General features: G+C 37.8%; 1 protein-coding gene across 15 annotated transcripts in view; it reads right to left on the bottom strand.

The window, feature by feature from the left end:
• Positions 1–17,528, bottom strand: part of ABI1 (abl interactor 1) — a 132,336-nt gene that overhangs the window by 77,901 nt on the left and 36,907 nt on the right. For all 15 annotated transcript variants that reach the window (XM_058681642.1, XM_058681643.1, XM_058681644.1 and 12 more), the window contains exon 2: positions 838–1,005. In XM_058681642.1, coding sequence (XP_058537625.1) covers positions 838–1,005 — 168 coding nt within the window. The remainder of the gene's footprint in view (positions 1–837; positions 1,006–17,528) is intronic.

Here is a 17,528-nt window from a genome sequence, read left to right as displayed (position 1 = left end):
AATTTGGTTATAAAGTTAAACATCTACTACCATGTTACCTAGCCATTCCACTCAAGACATATTTAATTTACTCAAAAGAAATAAAAATATATGGCCATATAAAGACTTGTACACAAATGTTCACAAAAGTTTTACTTGTAATAGGCAAACCCAAAAACAATCCAGATATTAATCAACATGTGAATGGATAAAACAAAATGTGAAACAATGAAGCAGTACCCAGCAAAAAAAAAAGAAGTGAACTATTTTTACATACAACATGGATGAATCTCAAAATAATTATGCTGAACGACTCCAGACAAAAAAACAATATGTATCATATAATTCCATTTATATAAAATTCTAGAAAATGTAAACTAATCCACAGTGACAGAAAGCCTGAGGACAGGGGACAGAAAGGTGGGATAACAAAGAAGTATGAAAAAAAGGGGGTGGGAGGTGTTCATTACCTTGAATGTGTTGATGGTCTCTTGGGTAATACGTATACGAAAATTTATAAAATTGTATGCTTTAATTATGTACAATTTATTTTACTTCAAAAAAAAGGCTTTTACAGTAGGTTAACTGGCAATGGTCACACAACAATGTGAATACACTTAATGCCACTGAACTCTACACTAAAAAATGGTCAAAATGGTAAATTTTATATTATGTATATGTTATCACAAAAAAAAAGTGGGTTTACTGAATTCAAAGCTGAAGCCAGAAGTGATAATAACTACAGTTAGTAAGATAAGTAAGGAATTCGTATTTCCAGGCTATCTACTTCTTTGACTATGCTGCTTCTATTCTGCCAGCTGATTAAATGTGAATTTAAAGCCTTTTATAAGTTCTTACCTGTGAGATATGATTGATGGAAGACTCCATTCTCCGAAGCTGAGAGGCTTGGATATCCAGCAACTGGAGTACATTGTTGGCCAATGCATTTATTTGATAAGCAACACTAGCTAGGGATTGGGTTGTGTAGGCTTTGGTCTCTTCTAAAGCTTTTCTCTTATCTGCAGCCTGAAAATAAGAACAAAAACAATCGATACTTATTTAAGGTTTATATTCATTAAACATATATGCTATAGAAAAAGAGAGTTATAATTATATTTTTTAATAGAAAGGCTCAATTGAATCAAAAAACTTATCAGAGCAGTCTGATGATAATTGCAGAACACTGGCAAGGCCATGGCAGAAATCCCTGTCAGGTGGGACCCACTGTCTCCTGAGCAGCCAATCCACTGAGGCACCTGGGTGGCACAGTCGGTTAAGCATCCAACTTCGGCTCAAGGCAGGGTCCAAATTTGAGCCGCACTTTGGGCTCGCTGCTGTCAGCATGGAGCCCGCTTGGGATCCTCTGTCTCCCTCTCTCTGCCCTCAACCCCACTCACGTGCACACACTCTCAAAAATAAACATTAAAAAAAAAATTTTTTTAAGGAGTCACCAAGTGACTGTCATCAGAGGTACACATTACAGCCCCTCAACCACCAATTTATCACATTACATCTTCAGAACCTTCTGCCAGCCCCAAGCTCCCAACTCACTGTTGACAGTTTGGCTAAACTAGAATAATGCTTGTTGCCTCAGCATCCATTTTGTGTGGCTAAAGTGGCCTACAGGGGCCTTGAATTGACACTAGCTCCTCCACAAGTGGATGCCCCAGACAACAGCCCTCAGGGTCAAAAGTAAATTTAAGTTCCTGATATAATTCCCCAAACCCACCTTGAGATAAACAATCTCTCCTGTCTCCTACTTCTTCCCCTTTTGTGCCTTTTGATAAGACCGCCTAGGAACTTATCAAAATCCTGCTGTTTTGGGTTTTAATTAACCAATCCAGACTTAGCCTGGAAACCCCAATGCATTCTGCCGAGGACCCTAATAAAGGGATGTGCCTCAAGTCCTGCTGCTCACTCGCTGTATATACCCTGCACTGAACTTCTCCCTGTGTCTCCTGGAGGCATCATACTGTGTACACCCAGGACTTGTGAATAATAAACTACTCTATTTCACTTTCCCTTGCAGTCCTTTGTTGAACCTTAGCTCACCAACCAGGGTCTCTACTTAACAAATGTTAACATTTTGGGATGGGTGATGTATGGAAACCAATTTGACAACAAATTTCATACATTGAAAAAAAAAAACAAATGTTAACAAAAAATCCAAACACCTACCAACAATGATACAAACTAAATCCATTAACCAACATCAGAATTCCAACCTCCCTGTTATCCATTATGACCATGTCTCTTCTCTCCACAAAAACCACTGTGAATCTTATAACACAATCCTTTACCCACCTGTTCTTCCCAAACTCCTGTACATAACTCAGAGTCTGGTGGTGAGAAAAGTTCAGAGACAAAGTTCACAGAGCTAAGTTCAAAGACAAGTGATGATAAACTCTTTGTAGCAAGGTGGGGGCAGCAACTTAGATCACAAACAAAACATAAATATCATTAATATATACTCTAAATATTATAAAAAGGCCAAGAATCAATTTAAAAAACAAATCTAACAGTTCACCAAAAAGGCAATATAACCACTTTTAACCATTTGAAAAGACATTCAACTGCATTCACTATAAAAAAGTAATGCAAATGCAAACCAATGTGATATACCATTTCTCACCTACTCATCTGTCGAACATGCAAAGGTCTGACAAGGTACTCTGCAAAGTTGTGCAGAAAGATTCTGATACAGAGCAAAATTACGTATCAATTTTCTTTTTTCTACCCCAGTAATCTCATTTTAGGAATCCATCTCAAAGAATCACTGGCAAAAATATATTATACAGTTATTCATATTGGCACTATCTGTAATAGTAAAAGACTAACTCACAAACTGTGAGATCATGACCTATGCTCAAATCAAGAGTCACCCGCTTAACTGACTGAGCCACCCAAGTGCCCCAATCATTCTTAAAATGAGATTTATCCTTAAGACAAAAATAACTGAAAGAGAAAAGAAACCCTGAAACTGTTTTCAATCATTTTATTGCTGATGATAGTGTGGGAATTATTAACCTGAGACTGTTATTTGTGTAGTGTGAGATGAAGCAAGTCATTACATGTTTATGTCATTGAGAAGTGAGATTTTGGCATGGTTCACAAGACTCTTGATGTAAGAAGAACAAGGTTTAAGAAAAAAAATTAAAAAAAAAAAAAAAACAAAGTTCTGGATTTAAATTGAAACCATCAGTCCAAACTGAATTTGTATTTTATCATATCACATATCAATATCCCACCTCTGTCCAAAGAAATGGCCTAATTGTAAAACATGGTGACTATAGTTGGTAACACCGTATTATATGACTGAAATTTGCTAAGAAAGTAGAACTTAAATGTTCTCACACACACACACACACATACACACACACACACAAAGACAAATATGTTAGGTGACAGATATGTTCATTAGATATGAAGAATCCTCCTCAATGCATATGTACATCAAACTATCATGACATACACTTTAAATATATTACAATTTTATATGTCAATTATACCTAAATAAAGGTGGGGGGGAGATAAGAAAAGGCCTAAAAATTAACTGTCTAACAGCCATGGAACACTACTTATTACTCAGATTATGATCTCTAATACCACTTCCCACTGCAAGGAATCTAGACTCTTAGCCAACAACAAGTCTAGGACATGAAATGTACAAGATGCACTATGTGTATTGCAAGGCATGTGAAAGCCACCAAGGCTCTAGGGTCATGCCAAAAGGACTCAAAAATCAGGTGGAATAGGGGTGCCTCGGTGGCTCAGTCAGTTAAGCATCCGACTTCAGCTCAGGTCATGATCTCACAGTCCGTAAGTTCAAGCCCTGCATCAGGCTCTGTGCTGACAGCTCAGAGCCTGGAGCCCACTTCAGATTCTGTGTCTCCCTCTCTCTGTGCCCCTCCCCTACTCATGCTCTGTCTCTCTCTGTCTCAAAAATAAATAAAAACATTGAGGGAAAAAAAAAAAAAGAATCAGGTGGAATAAGCTGCCACAGGCCACAGATGATACAATGTAAACATCAATGAAGATAATAACTTCGATGGAATGAAACACATGAAATGCTTATGAGTTTTTAACAATATTAAAATTTTTATTTTTAAATTTTTTTAAGTAATCTCTATGTCTAACATGAAGCTCGAAATCACAACCCCAGATCAAGAGTCTCATGTTCCTCAAGGACAAATTGAGCCTGCCAGGTGCCCCTAAAAATTTTTTTTAAAAAGGTCATTGCCCAGTTTGGGAGGATGTTAGGGACCATCCTAGGAGGGGAGGAACGCGTCAGCTTTATTAAAATATGAAATGCATACAATTCAAAATTTTTAAGTATACACTTCAGTGTGTTTTGACAAATGTGTACACAGTTTTTGCCTGTTCTAGAGTGTTTGCCTGTTCTAGAGTTTCATATAAATGGAATCAAAAGTATATATAGTCTTTTGTGTGTGGCTTCTTGAAATGCATCCTTGGTACTGCTAAGCAGTATTCCATTGTACAGATTTACCATGATGTGTTTACTCATCAGCTGATGTGTTTATACATCAGCTGATGATGGTTTGTTTCTAGTTTGGGGGTACTATGACTAAAACTGCTATAAATATTTGAGTCCAAGTCTTTGTTGTGGACATGTTTTCATTCCTCCTGGGTAATACCTAGGCAATACCTAAGAGTAGAACTGCTAAGTCCACAGTAAATGAAGTTTCTGTTTAACATTATGAGAAACTGCTAAGCTATTTTCCAAAGTAGCAGTACTATTTCGTATTCCCACCAGCAATATATGTGAGTTCTAGTTTCTCCACATCCTTGACAACACTTGGTATGGTCAGTCTTTTTTAATTTTACTAGGGGTTTTAATTTCAACTTCCCTATTAAGTGATGATGATGAGCATCTTATCAAATACTTGTATACTATCCATTTCTTTGATAAAGTGTTCAAATCTTTGCCACTTTTAACTGGTTTTTTATTATTACTGAGTTGCATATGTATATAGATATATGCGTGTGCGTGGCAAAATATATATACTGAATACAAGTCTTTTATTAGATATATTTTACAAATATTTCTTCTAGACACATAGCCTGCCTTTTCATTATTTTAATAGTCTTTCAAAGAAAAAAAAATGTTTTTCTTTTGATGAAGCCTAATTTACCAATTTTTTCTCTTATATTTCATGATTTTTATGTCCTATTTTTAAAAATCTCTGCCAACCCCAAGGTCACTGAGATTTTCCCCATATTTTCCTCCAGAAATGGAGGAAAGAAGTTTTATAATTTTTGCCCTTACATTTGATAGAGCTATGGTCTATTTCATATTAACTTTCTGCATGAGGTGTAAATTAGGGTAATAATCAAAATCATTTTCTTATATATAGATATCCCAATTGCTCCAGCATCATTTGTTGAAAAGATCACCCTTTTCTTCAATGAATTGTCTTGGCACTTACTCAAAAATCAACTGACTACATATATGTGGGTCTACTTCTGGGCTCTCTTTTGGGTTCCACTGTAATACCTGTTGATCCTCATCTAGTACTATACTGTATTTATTACTAGAATTTTAATAACTCTAGAAGACAGGTACTAAAGTCCCCCACATCTGTTTTCCTTTTTCAAGACTGTTGTGGATACTTCTTTTTTTTAGGAAATTTTTTTAACATTTATTTATTATTGAGAGACAGAGAGAGATAGAGCATGAGCAAGAGAGGGGCAGAGAGAGAAGGAGACACAGAATCCAAAGCAGGCTCCAGGCTCCAAGCTATCAGCACAGAGCCCGACGCGGGGCTCGAACTCACAAACGGGGAGATCATGACCTGAGCCGAAGTCGGATGCTTAACCAACTGAGCCACCCAGGCACCCCATGTTTTGGATATTTCTAAGTCTTTTGCACTTTCATGTCAATTTTAGAATCACTTTATCAATTTCCACAAAAGAGTCCACTAAAAATTTGACAGGGATTATACTGAATCTAGAAATCAACTTGGAGAAAACTGCCATCTTAACAACACTGCATCTTCCAGCTGTAAACACAATAACCCTCCCCTATTATATAGGTCTTCTAAAAAAAAAAAAAAAACATCACAGGGAGAATTTAAAGTGTTTGTATACTAACTGCAAACATTTTGTTAAATTTATCCTTATGTACTTCATACTTTTTTTTTTTAATGTTTATTTATTTTGAGATAGAAAGCTGGGGAGGGGCACAGAGAGAGGGAGAGAGAATCCCAAACAAGCTCCACACACACTGTGGAGCCCAACATGGGGCTCAAACCCACAAACTGTGAGATCATGACCTGAGTCAAAATCAAGAGTCAGACACCGAACCAACTGAGCCACCGAGGCACCCCATGTATTTCATACTTTTTGATGCTATCATGAATGATACTGTTTTTATCATTTCAATTGCCAATTATTCATTGCAAGCTTATGGAAATACAGTTGATTTTTTAATATTGACCTTGTATTGTAATCCTGCAACATTGCTAAATTCATTTATTTGCTGCGGTTGCTTTTTTGTAGATTTCTTAGGCTATTGTACATAGACAATCACAAAAGGTGATTTTACTTCTTACTTCCCAATCTGTATATCTTCTTTTTTTTGCTCTATTGCACTGGCTTTTGGGGCAACTGACCTTTATAAAGATATATGCCCTTTATGAATCTAAGGAAGTACTTTCAATTCTTAGTATGTTTAAAACTAGGCAGATTTCATCTTGAATGATACTTTTCAGTTATCCACTGAATTCTAGAGTTTCATGTGCCTTTTGTTTTGTTTTTAGTATACAAGTTGCACACTTTTCTTTCACAAGCATCAAAGAGACTACTAGCTTTGCACTATCCTCCCTTCCTCCAGAGCACATAATTATACTTCATTTCCCAGCTTCCCTAATTGCATAGTCATAAAACTAAATATTGCAATGCAATGGTAACAGAAATGGGTGTTTCTTCCAGGCCTACACAGAGAAACCTCTCATGCACGTTCCAATGCAACTGTTAAAAGTAAAATGTAGTCCCTATCAAAACAACAGAGTTGTGTTTAATGGAAACTATTTTATACTGCTTCCATCTTTAAATTTAAAATAATTAGGGGCGCCTGGGTGGCTCAGTCGGTTAAGCGTCCGACTCCGGCTCTGGTCATGATCTCACCGTCTATGAGTTCGAGCCCCGCATCGGGCTCTGTGCTGACAGCTCAGAGCCTGGAGCCTGTTTCAGATTCTGTGTCTCCCTCTCTCTCTGCTCCTCCCCTGTTCACGCTCTGTCTCTCTCTGTCTCAAAAATAAATAAACGTTAAAAATAAATAAATTTAAAATAATTAAAATTAAGGGAAATTTAAAAATTCATTTTTTCCAACTAGCCACACTTTAAAGTGCTCAATACCTACATGTGGGTTGCCACGACTTCATTGAAGACACAGGTCAAGTTAGTTAATTTCCTCTATAGACCACTGAATTTAAAAGCATATCTGCACCAGAATTGTTGTTGTTGCTTATTTCAGGCTTGTAAGTTTAGTATCCAATAAGCTGGTCTCTGCTGTTCTTTTATTATACTTTACCTGCATCACTACCAACAGCTTTAGTACATTCCAAGTATCAAAACAAAATGGATTATAAACTAGAAGACAAACAGCCAGAATTTCTCCAAAGAACTAAAACAGACATTGTTAATTATTTATAGCTGTCTTCTCTGCAAAATCTAAAAACTCTTAACTAATCACTCTAGAAGTTGAAATGTGATATGAAACCCATTTTGCCATCCCTGTCTTATGCCACTGATGAAGTCTGCTTAAAATGGAAATAAACATGTTCAGCTTTAAAAGAAAAAGTTAATTACTTAAAAGAGCTAAACTCAAAATAAACAATGTAGCTAAGAACTAAACAGGAAATTCCTTAGATAACTGAATTTTATGACCAGCCCATACATAAAACTAGCTCTCTTCTTCCTTGTCTACCTGTGGAAACCAAGCTTTAGTGAGTCAGGATCTGCTAGTTGGAGCAAAGAACATTTTCAAGTGATATCTATACCTGTAAGTCCCGCAAGGTGACCACATAGGCAAAGTAATTTCTTTTTTTCACTCCCTAAAGTGGAAATTACCATCTATAAGCAAACTCTCTCATATCCATAAGTTTACCTTTAACCATATTTCCTCTCCCTCATTTTCTCAACCTTCATCTAGTACTACAACAAAAATCTTTCTCCCTCTCTTTATCTCAAGTAAATACTTGAATCCTAAAAGGCACAGAACGTTGTCATGACTATGCTTAAAACAAATGCACTCTAAATGAAAAATGCTATATAGTTTTTGAATTTTTGCCTGTTTTTATCAGAAAAATACTAAAAAAGAGAGAAAAATATGAATGAAAAATTGTATCATGGTCCCATCATTCAAATAGACCATGTTAACATTTTAGTGTATTTTTTTTTCAAGTCTCTCACTATGTGTTTGTATGCAAGAATGTAAAATCTGACATTATAACCTTCAGTCCTGCTTTTTCGTTAAATGATGTACTGTGGACATTTCTCCATGGCCTATTCTTCCTGAGCATCTTTTCAAAAAAAAAAAAAAAAATGTGCAACTGCTTCATGGTTATGGCAGTAGCCTGTTTGTTGCCTACTTGCCTCATTTTAAATCCTCTAATATTAAGCTGATTTTAATCAGAGCATCAACATATTGAGCCCTGTGAAAAAAACAAATTTGAATCCAATTTCTTCTAAATGATCAAACAAGAGATAGCATCATTTAGTAGTTGTAGGCATTCAGAGGAAAACATGTACAGTTAATTATGAATACCTCCTACTGCTCCCGAGTAATAGTTAATATACATACAAGTAGAAAGAACAATGATAACCCCATATGCCTGCCCTTCAATTTCAGTATCATATTTAGTTTTATAAATTCACATTTTACATGGTTTTATAATGCCCGCAAAAATTTATATCTGAAATACATGAAAAATTAATGTTTACTTATTTTTTAAATGAACTCAGAACTCTTTTCTTAGAAAGAATCTTAAAAATTGGGGAGCCTGGGTGGCTCAGTCAGGTGTCTGACTTAGGCTCGGTCATGATCTCACAGTTCATGGGTTCAAGCCCCACGTCAAGCTATGTGCTAACAGCTCAGAGCCTGGAGCCTGCTTCGAATTCTGTGTCTCCCCCTCTCTCTGCCCCTCCCTCTCTCTCAAAAATAAACGTTAAAAAAACAAAATTTAAAGAAAGTATCTTAAAAATTAAGTATCTATTAAATAGACATTTTTAATCATATGAAATAAGCACCAAAACACCAATACTGTCATTTTGTTCTAGCTCTGCCCTTAAATCTGTTTACTTCACACACTAGGCACCACTCATTTATTAATTACATATTTATTTTACAATTTTAATAAAACTAATCATTTTCTTCCAACTCTTCATAGTAACATATTAGCTGTACAATTAAGTTCCAAATACAAACCAGTAAGCTAACGTTCAAAGTGCCATTCTAGGGGCACCTGGGCAACTCAGTTGGTTAAGCATCTCTTAACTTTGGTTCAGGTCATGATCTCCTGGTTCGTGGGTTTGAGCCCTGTATTGGGCTCTACAATGATGGTGCAGAACCTGCTTGGGATTCTCTCTCTCACCTTCTCTCTCTGCCCCTTTCCTGCTGGTTTGTTCTCCCTCTCTCTCTGTCTCAAATTAAATAAACATGTAAAAAAAATTTTTTTTAAGTACCATTCTAGGGGCACCTGGGTGCCTCAGTCAGGTAAGCATCAGACCCTTGATTTTGGCTCTGGTCATTATCTCACAGTTTGTGAGTTCGAGCCCCATGTCAGGCTCTGTCCTGGGAGGTGAGCCTGCTTGGGATTCATTCTCTCTCTCCCTCTCTCTGCCCCTCCCCTGGCTCATGCTCTCAAAATAAATAAACATTAAAAAAAAAAAAAAAAGTGCCATTCTGAGGTAGGGCCCTACTTCGTTAAAAGATGTACTATACGGGGGTGCCTAGGTGGCTCAGTCAGTTAAGCGTCCCACTTCAGCTCAGGTCATGATCTCACAGTTTGTGAGTTTAAGCTCCATGTCAGGCTCTGTGCTGACAGCTCAGAGTCTGGAGCCTGCTTCAGATTCTGTGTCTCCCTCTATCACTGCCCCTCCCCCGCTTACATTGTCTCTCTCAAAAATGAATAAACATTAAAAAAATTAAAAATAATAAATGTTAAATAAAATAAATCTTATATGGAAAACAGAGCCTATATACCTAAGCACATATGCTATAGAATGCTATAAATAACATTTCAAAATAATAATATGACTTGAATTAAAACATTCCCTTTCTCACTTTGAAACCTTCCTGAAAGTCTGCCAAGAGGACTTGAAAATAATTTGCTTTCTCTGAAAAGCAATAATTTCTCTCTGCCCTAACTGCAAGTGGCTTAATGACCTACTTATTAGGTAACAAACAGGGGGAGGTCTCATGTGCATCAAAAGTTTTCTGCCATCTTGCTTTTGTGTCTATACCTTTTCTCCCCCCTTTCTAGAAATGTAATCACGTCATTTCTTTTAATAACTTTTCTTTTTCTCTTTTAAAAATTTTAACTCTCTTTTTTTTTAATTTTTTTTCATTTATTTATTTTTAAGAGACAGAGAGAGACACAGCACAGGTAGGGGAGGGGCAGAGAGAGAATGAGACATAGAATCTGAAGCAGACTCCAGGCTCTGAGCCGTCAGCGAAGAGCCCGACGTGGGGCTTGAACTCACAAACTGTGAGATCATGACCTGAGCCAAAGTCGGTCGCTCAACGGACTGAGCCGCCCAGGTGCCCCAACTCTCTTCTAATCCAAACCTCCCAGAAACTTTTCCAAAGTCTGTATTTTTCCCCACAGAATATTTTAAATGGTTTAAATAAGGTTTTTCCCAATTAGTTAATGGAAGCAATTTCATGACAATCCATTAAAAAATAACCTAAATCTACATAAAAAAATACTCTATTTCAATGATTCCAACAAACCAGATAGTGTTAGATGCACCATTTTTACCTAATGACTGAGAAAAAAAATGCCAATTAAATTGTGTCAGAGTGCTTTCTTTAGAAGAATTATATTTATAGAAAATGCTTTTTCAGATTTATTTAGATGGTCTCTCTTAATCATAAAGAAAGTAATAAAATCTGCTAGAAAATTCATGTTCAAAGTTATCCAAATCCCAAGAACAAAAAAAACCTCTTATCTTTTGTATGATCCAAGATCTAACCAGATTTTACAACTATTGTCATGTCTATTTAGTTTCCTTAAAACTCAAACAACCTTAACCCTTCGACCCTGATCATTTTTCATGTTAAAGACATAGATATTTTAAAAATCCAGGAGTGCCTGGGTGGCTCAATAGGTTAAGCATCCAACTCTTGACTTTGGCTCAAGTCGTGATCTCACAGTTCATAGGTTTGAGCCCTGCATGCGGCTCCATGCTGACAATGCAGAGCCTGCTCAGGATTCCCTCTCTCCCACTCTCTAAATAAACAAACAAACAAACTTGAAAACAAAAAAATCCAGACCAGGTGTCTTAAGAAAGTCCGACAAACTGGATTTGTCTGATTATTTCCTTATAACTATATTCTGATTAAGCAAAGTGGCAAGAATACTATATAGGTGATGCTGTGAACTTCCCACTGCGGGTAACACAATATATTTTAAGATAAGGCTCTACCATTATTTCCAGAATTTTCTTCCAAGCTGCTGACACTAATTCTGCAAATTTTGATACTAGTGCTATCTTAATCCTACCAGAAGCTGTTGCCCCCCTGCCAAAACTTTCTTAAGGCAAAACCCAGGACTCTACTCTTTCCTCAAATGGTCCTTAATGATTTAACAGGTTTCAATAAACTGGTTAAACCACCAGCAAAAACAACCAAGTTCACACAAGTACAGACAATGACTAGTGCTCTACCAGCTTTTTAACTGTAAAATGCATCCCAATTTCAGAAAAAGTTAAAATGTGGGGGTGAGGAGGAAGTTTCTTAGAATTGATCAAATACAGTATATAAGGAACACTTCTTGGTCTAAGGGCCCTCCAAAAAAAAAAAAAACAAAACACAAGTATGGTAATACTAATAGGAAAAACTTAAGACGTGAGTTTTATATATCACAAAGTACACAAAACAAAACATCTATTTTGCTGAAGGCCAACCTAAGGTTTGATTGGTTTGAGACCTAAGAAACTTTCCAGTAAATTTTATAATCATTTTGTGGAAAGGATGAGGGGGAAAAAGAGCACATGGACTAAATGTTGGTTCACCACTGACAAACAAACCTCGTAAGCATGGAGTCATGGGGATTAAGGTATGCATATATTCAATACCCAGCTAGCGTTGAAAGGATATAATTTTCTCCAACACAGTTCCCATTCTAACAAAAGTGAAAACTAAATAAAACAAACTCTACCAGGTTATGGCAAATATCCAGCAAAAAGAACAAATTGTTTGCCTAACAATTCGGGTTGAAATCTAGCTATTGTAAGCCTTAGCACAGATCCTCCTACCACCTCCCACTGAAGCAACTGCTAAGAGACCTATGAGCTTCCAGCAAAATCTAGAGGAAGTCTCTGTGCCTATCACACAGTTCTGATGGTCAAGGAATGAAAGTTGTGGCACACTCATCTTTAATAGAAGAGGTAATACAATCAACAGCTAGTATACTCTATATAAAATTCAAAATTCAACCCTAATAATATAGAATATATTTTTAGGGGCGCTTGGGTGGCTTAATCATTTGAGAGTTTGACTTCTGATTTTGGCTCAGGTCATGATCTCACAGTTTGTGAGATCGAGCCCGACATGGGGCTCCCCACTGAGCGTAGAACCTGCTTAAGATTCTCTATCCTCCCTCTCTCTCTGCCTCTCTCCCACATGCACTGGTGCACTATCTCCCTCTCCTTCTCTCAAAATAAACAAACTTAGAGGAAAAAAAAAAAAAGATTGTTTTTAAACCTTCACAAGTTAATTTATATCCCCAGGGCATTTCCAATAACTAAATATTCAGACTCTGAAATTTTAAGTTTTGCCGTAATGACAGCCTAAGTCAGTGACATTTATCCCAGACTAATTCCTATATATACTACAAAACTTGTATTGTAAAAAACAGACAATGCAAAACCTGTAAAAACCCAGCTTGCAAAAAAGCAACTACATTTAAAAAAAAACTTTTTTTAACATTTATTTAGTTTTGAGAGACCAAGAGAGAGAGCACAAACGAGGGAAGGACAGAGAGAGAGACACACACAGAATCCGAAGTAGGCTCCAGGCTCTGTGCTGTCAGCACAGAACCCAACATGGGGCTTAACTCACAAGCCGTGAGATCATGACCTGAGCTGAAGTTGGGACACTTAGCCGACTGAGCCACCCAGGCGCCCCCCCTAAAAGAGCAACTACATTTAAACACAGAATTAGTTACACATAATTAGTTTAAGTATTATTGACAGAATATATTTCATACTTAGTCTGAGACACTAGCCTCCTTCCACTAACTCCTTCCATGTTAACTAATTATCTTCTCACATGATCTTCTTTCTTCTTAAAAGAACTGAAATCAGAGGGGAGGTGAGTGGGGGGGATGGGTTAAATAGGTGATGGAGATTAAGGAGTGAATTTGTGATGAGCACCGGGTGTTGTATGGAAGTGCTGAATCACTATATTGTACACCTGAAACTAAGATTACATTGTACGTTAACCAACCAGATTTTTTTTTAATGTTTATTTTTGAGAGAAAGACAGAGTGCGGAGGTGGGGGAGGAGAAGAGAGAGAGAGACACAGAATCAGAAGCAGGCCCCAGGCCCCGAGCTGTCAGCAAAGAGCCCAACACGAGGCTTTAACTCACAAACCGTGAGATCACGACCTGAGCCAAAGTCGAATGCTTAACTGACTGAGCCACTCAGGCACCTCTGGAATTGTTTTCAATGTTTATTAATTTTGAGAGAGAGACAGCAAGGGTGCATGGGGGAGGGGCAGAGAGAGAGGAGAGAGAGAATCCCAAGCAAAATCCCATCCAACTGCTAACTGGAATTTAAATAAAATTTAAATTTAAATAAAAACTTAAAAAAAAAAGAAACTCAAAGAGCCATCATGATCAAGAGTGTAGGCTGGGCAAGTACTTTCACATACTGCTAGAGGATGCAATTAGACAAGTATAACATTTCTCTAAAATGCATATATTCTTGGGGCACCTAGGTGGCTCAAGACTCTTGATCTCAACTCAGGTCTTAATCTCGGGGTTGTGAGTTCAAGCCTTACGTAGGGGTCCTCACTGGGCATGAAGCCTAATTTAAAAATAAAATAAAAATATAAATAAAATGCATATATTCTTCACTTCCAGAAATTTACCCAAAAGAAATAAAAGGTCAAGTGCCAGTGAGACTCCTGTGTGGCTTAGTTAACTGTTTGACTTCAGCTCAGGTCATGATCTCACAGTTCATGGGTTCAGGCCCCACACTGAGGTCTCTGCTGCCCACTTTGGATCCCCTGTCTCCCTCTCTCTGCCCTTCCCCCACTCGTGCTCTGTCTCTCAAAAATAAACATAAAAGAAATTTAAAACAAGGTCAAGTGCCAAAACAAAAAACCATATGTTCAAGGATGTCCACACCACCTTTGTTTATAACAGTGAAAAAAAGAAAAAATAGAAATAATCTAAATGCCCAATGACAAGTGATAAAAAAAAAAAATTCATATACTAGAATGCCATGTAGTCAATAAATGTGATAGATGCTTACCAACAAGTAGTGTGTATTAAGACAGGATTCAAACTGGGAAGCAGGGCCACTAAGACTTAGAGAATAAGAAATTAATTACAGGGGTGCCTTGGGTGGCTCAGTTGGGTACACATACAACTCTTGATTTCAGCTTGGGTCAAGATCTCACAAGTTCATGCTGTTCAGGATGGAGCTGGCTTGGGATTCTCTCTTTTCCCCTCCCCTGCTTGTGCGCTCTCACGCACGTGCTCTCTCTCTCTCTCTCTCTCTCTCTCTCAAAATAAATAAATAAACTTTAAAAAAGAAATTAATTATAGAATTTTATGTTATACAATTTATAGGGATAGTTGGGGAGGCTGAGATAGTCCACAAGGCAAGTGGGAGGATCACAGAGTCATCAATTTGAGAAGCCAACCACACCCAGCTGCAGAAACGGGACTGCAAAAGAAATGCTCCTGGGGAGATCTGGGAAGCTATGCTTCTGTAGGTCTCGTATCGGGTGAGGGGCCTGAAGCCACTGTTGACCAAACTGTCAGTAACCAGGAAAAAGAGCTAGATGCGGAACAAAGGAGACCAAGGTCAAGCTGGAACCCACCAACACCTCTGTGCCTCTTAAATACATCTAACCAGAGAAACCTTTAGAAGTTAATGAATGCTGTTTACATAAATTCTCTTCTGGCCAATTCTAACCCACAACCATACAGGGAAGGAATCATACTATAGAACCAGCTTAAGTAAACTGACATAGCACAAACCACCACAGTACCCTCTATCAATATGGTATGTGTACCAACCTCTTTCACTGTATTTAAAAGACAATAGCAAAAACATGCTTGTCTAACATAATACAACCATCCGCATACAACCAAAAAGATGCTATCTTCCTAAAAGAGAATACAAAGTCTACTTTCTCTTTGAGTAATGTTGATTCCTTTTGTAACTGGCTTCGTCGTATTTCCCCTTTGATATCTTATAACTTAAATACTCAAATACTAGGTTAACCACTTAACCTAGTATTTAACTTAGCATTAACTAAGAACCTAGTATTAACTTAGTATTTAACTTCGCATTAAGTAAGTATAACCTAGTATTAACTTAGGCTAACACACCTTAAGTTAAATACAGGAGAACTGGGGAGAGAGGAGAAAAAGAATTGACTATATATACACAAATATTAAGGTATAGATAGAACAAATATTCATAAATACTAGAGTTTTCATTCTATAACTGATCATGAGGTCATAGCTGGCATTTATAATTTTCTTCTACTGTCTACTACATATTCCATTTATCCTCAGCAATCATCTCATCTGGTGTTGCTCCTTGGCTGGTGACTCAAACCATTGCCATTAACAGCCCTGCCTGTATTCAATTGCTTTCATATTCTGTTAACTTTTTTTTTTTTTTTAATTTTTTTTTTTGAACGTTTTTTTAATTTATTTTTGGGACAGAGAGAGACAGAGCATGAACGGGGGAGGGGCAGAGAGCGAGGGAGACACAGAATCGGAAACAGGCTCCAGGCTCCGAGCCGTCAGCCCAGAGCCTGACGCGGGGCTCGAACTCACGGACCGTGAGATCGTGACCTGGCTGAAGTCGGACGCTTAACCGACTGCGCCACCCAGGCGCCCCCATATTCTGTTAACTTTTATCATAGGTCATGGAAGTACTAAGGCACTCCAGATGATCTACTGCATTCCTCACATAGTCCTCTTCACCCTCACTGTGTAGCAGCAACTCAATTTCCACTTGGGAGTCAGGCTCAATCACCCTAACCAATCCAGTAATCTTTTGCTTTGCCTATCAATTCACTGGCATGAAAAAGCTGAAGTGGCCAGGTGTTCAACTTCTAGTTCAACAGGACCAATACCGCTTTTCCCAATAAAAGCATTCCTCTCTTTGGGAATAAGAACTCTAAACTAGTATATCCCAGAGTTCTGAGAAAGGAAGCAAAAATTTTGCTAGGGGTAATAGTGAGAGGACTTCATTCACTTTTTGTCAACCTCTTGATTCTCTAACTATGAACTCTGGCTACCAAAGAAATACCACCACACACTGGTGGCTGATTCAGAGACTGGAACCACATCTTAGAGAACATTACCCCAGAACTGCAAAGAACTGCCACCAGCTGGTGAAGTGAGTTTTCAAAGAACACTGCACTGTTGTATCAATTCAGCTGTTTCAAGGTAGTGGAGAACATGGTAAGATCATAAATCCATGAGCATGAGCCCAATGCCACATTTCACCTGCTATAAAATGAGTTGACTGGTCAAAAGTAAGTGATAAGAAATACCAGAGGAATGGTGCTATCTCAGGGATTCAGTGTCAGCTCTCTCCAACTGGCAAGCTAGTCATTCAGCAGCAGTGGCAGCCAGGTTGGTCTTGGTGAATGGAAGTCCATATTGCTAAGCATATACACAACCTCCAGCCTGCCACCCTGACATCATTTTCATGAGCCCACTGAGCAAGGATAAAGGTGGCTGGGGAAAGAGACTAGAATCCAGAGGTTACACCTGGTCCACTTGATTACAGAGACCCTTCTCTGTTGAGGTTACTCTTTGATGGGCATTCACAATGAACACATATATTACCTGATACCCACTGAGAAGCACATCTAATATACCTATTCCGCATACTTCCAATTATGTTCTTTCCAGGTCCATAATGAATAAGCCCAACAACTGCTACTGCCATGAGTCAGAGTGGATCTACATCTCTAACCATCTCTTTCCAAGCAAAAAGTTCCATTGCATTGCTCAAAGTTCCATTCATCAGGAGAATTTCCCTTCACCACTCCCCTTCTGGGTCACCCCTGAGTGTGGCTACAGTGTCATAAATATCCATCTTC

Source organism: Neofelis nebulosa, chromosome 8 (genome assembly GCF_028018385.1).
Source record: "Neofelis nebulosa isolate mNeoNeb1 chromosome 8, mNeoNeb1.pri, whole genome shotgun sequence".
NCBI lineage: Eukaryota > Metazoa > Chordata > Mammalia > Carnivora > Felidae > Neofelis > Neofelis nebulosa.
Note: the sequence above shows the minus strand (reverse complement) of the source record. Positions and strands in the feature narration are given on the sequence as shown.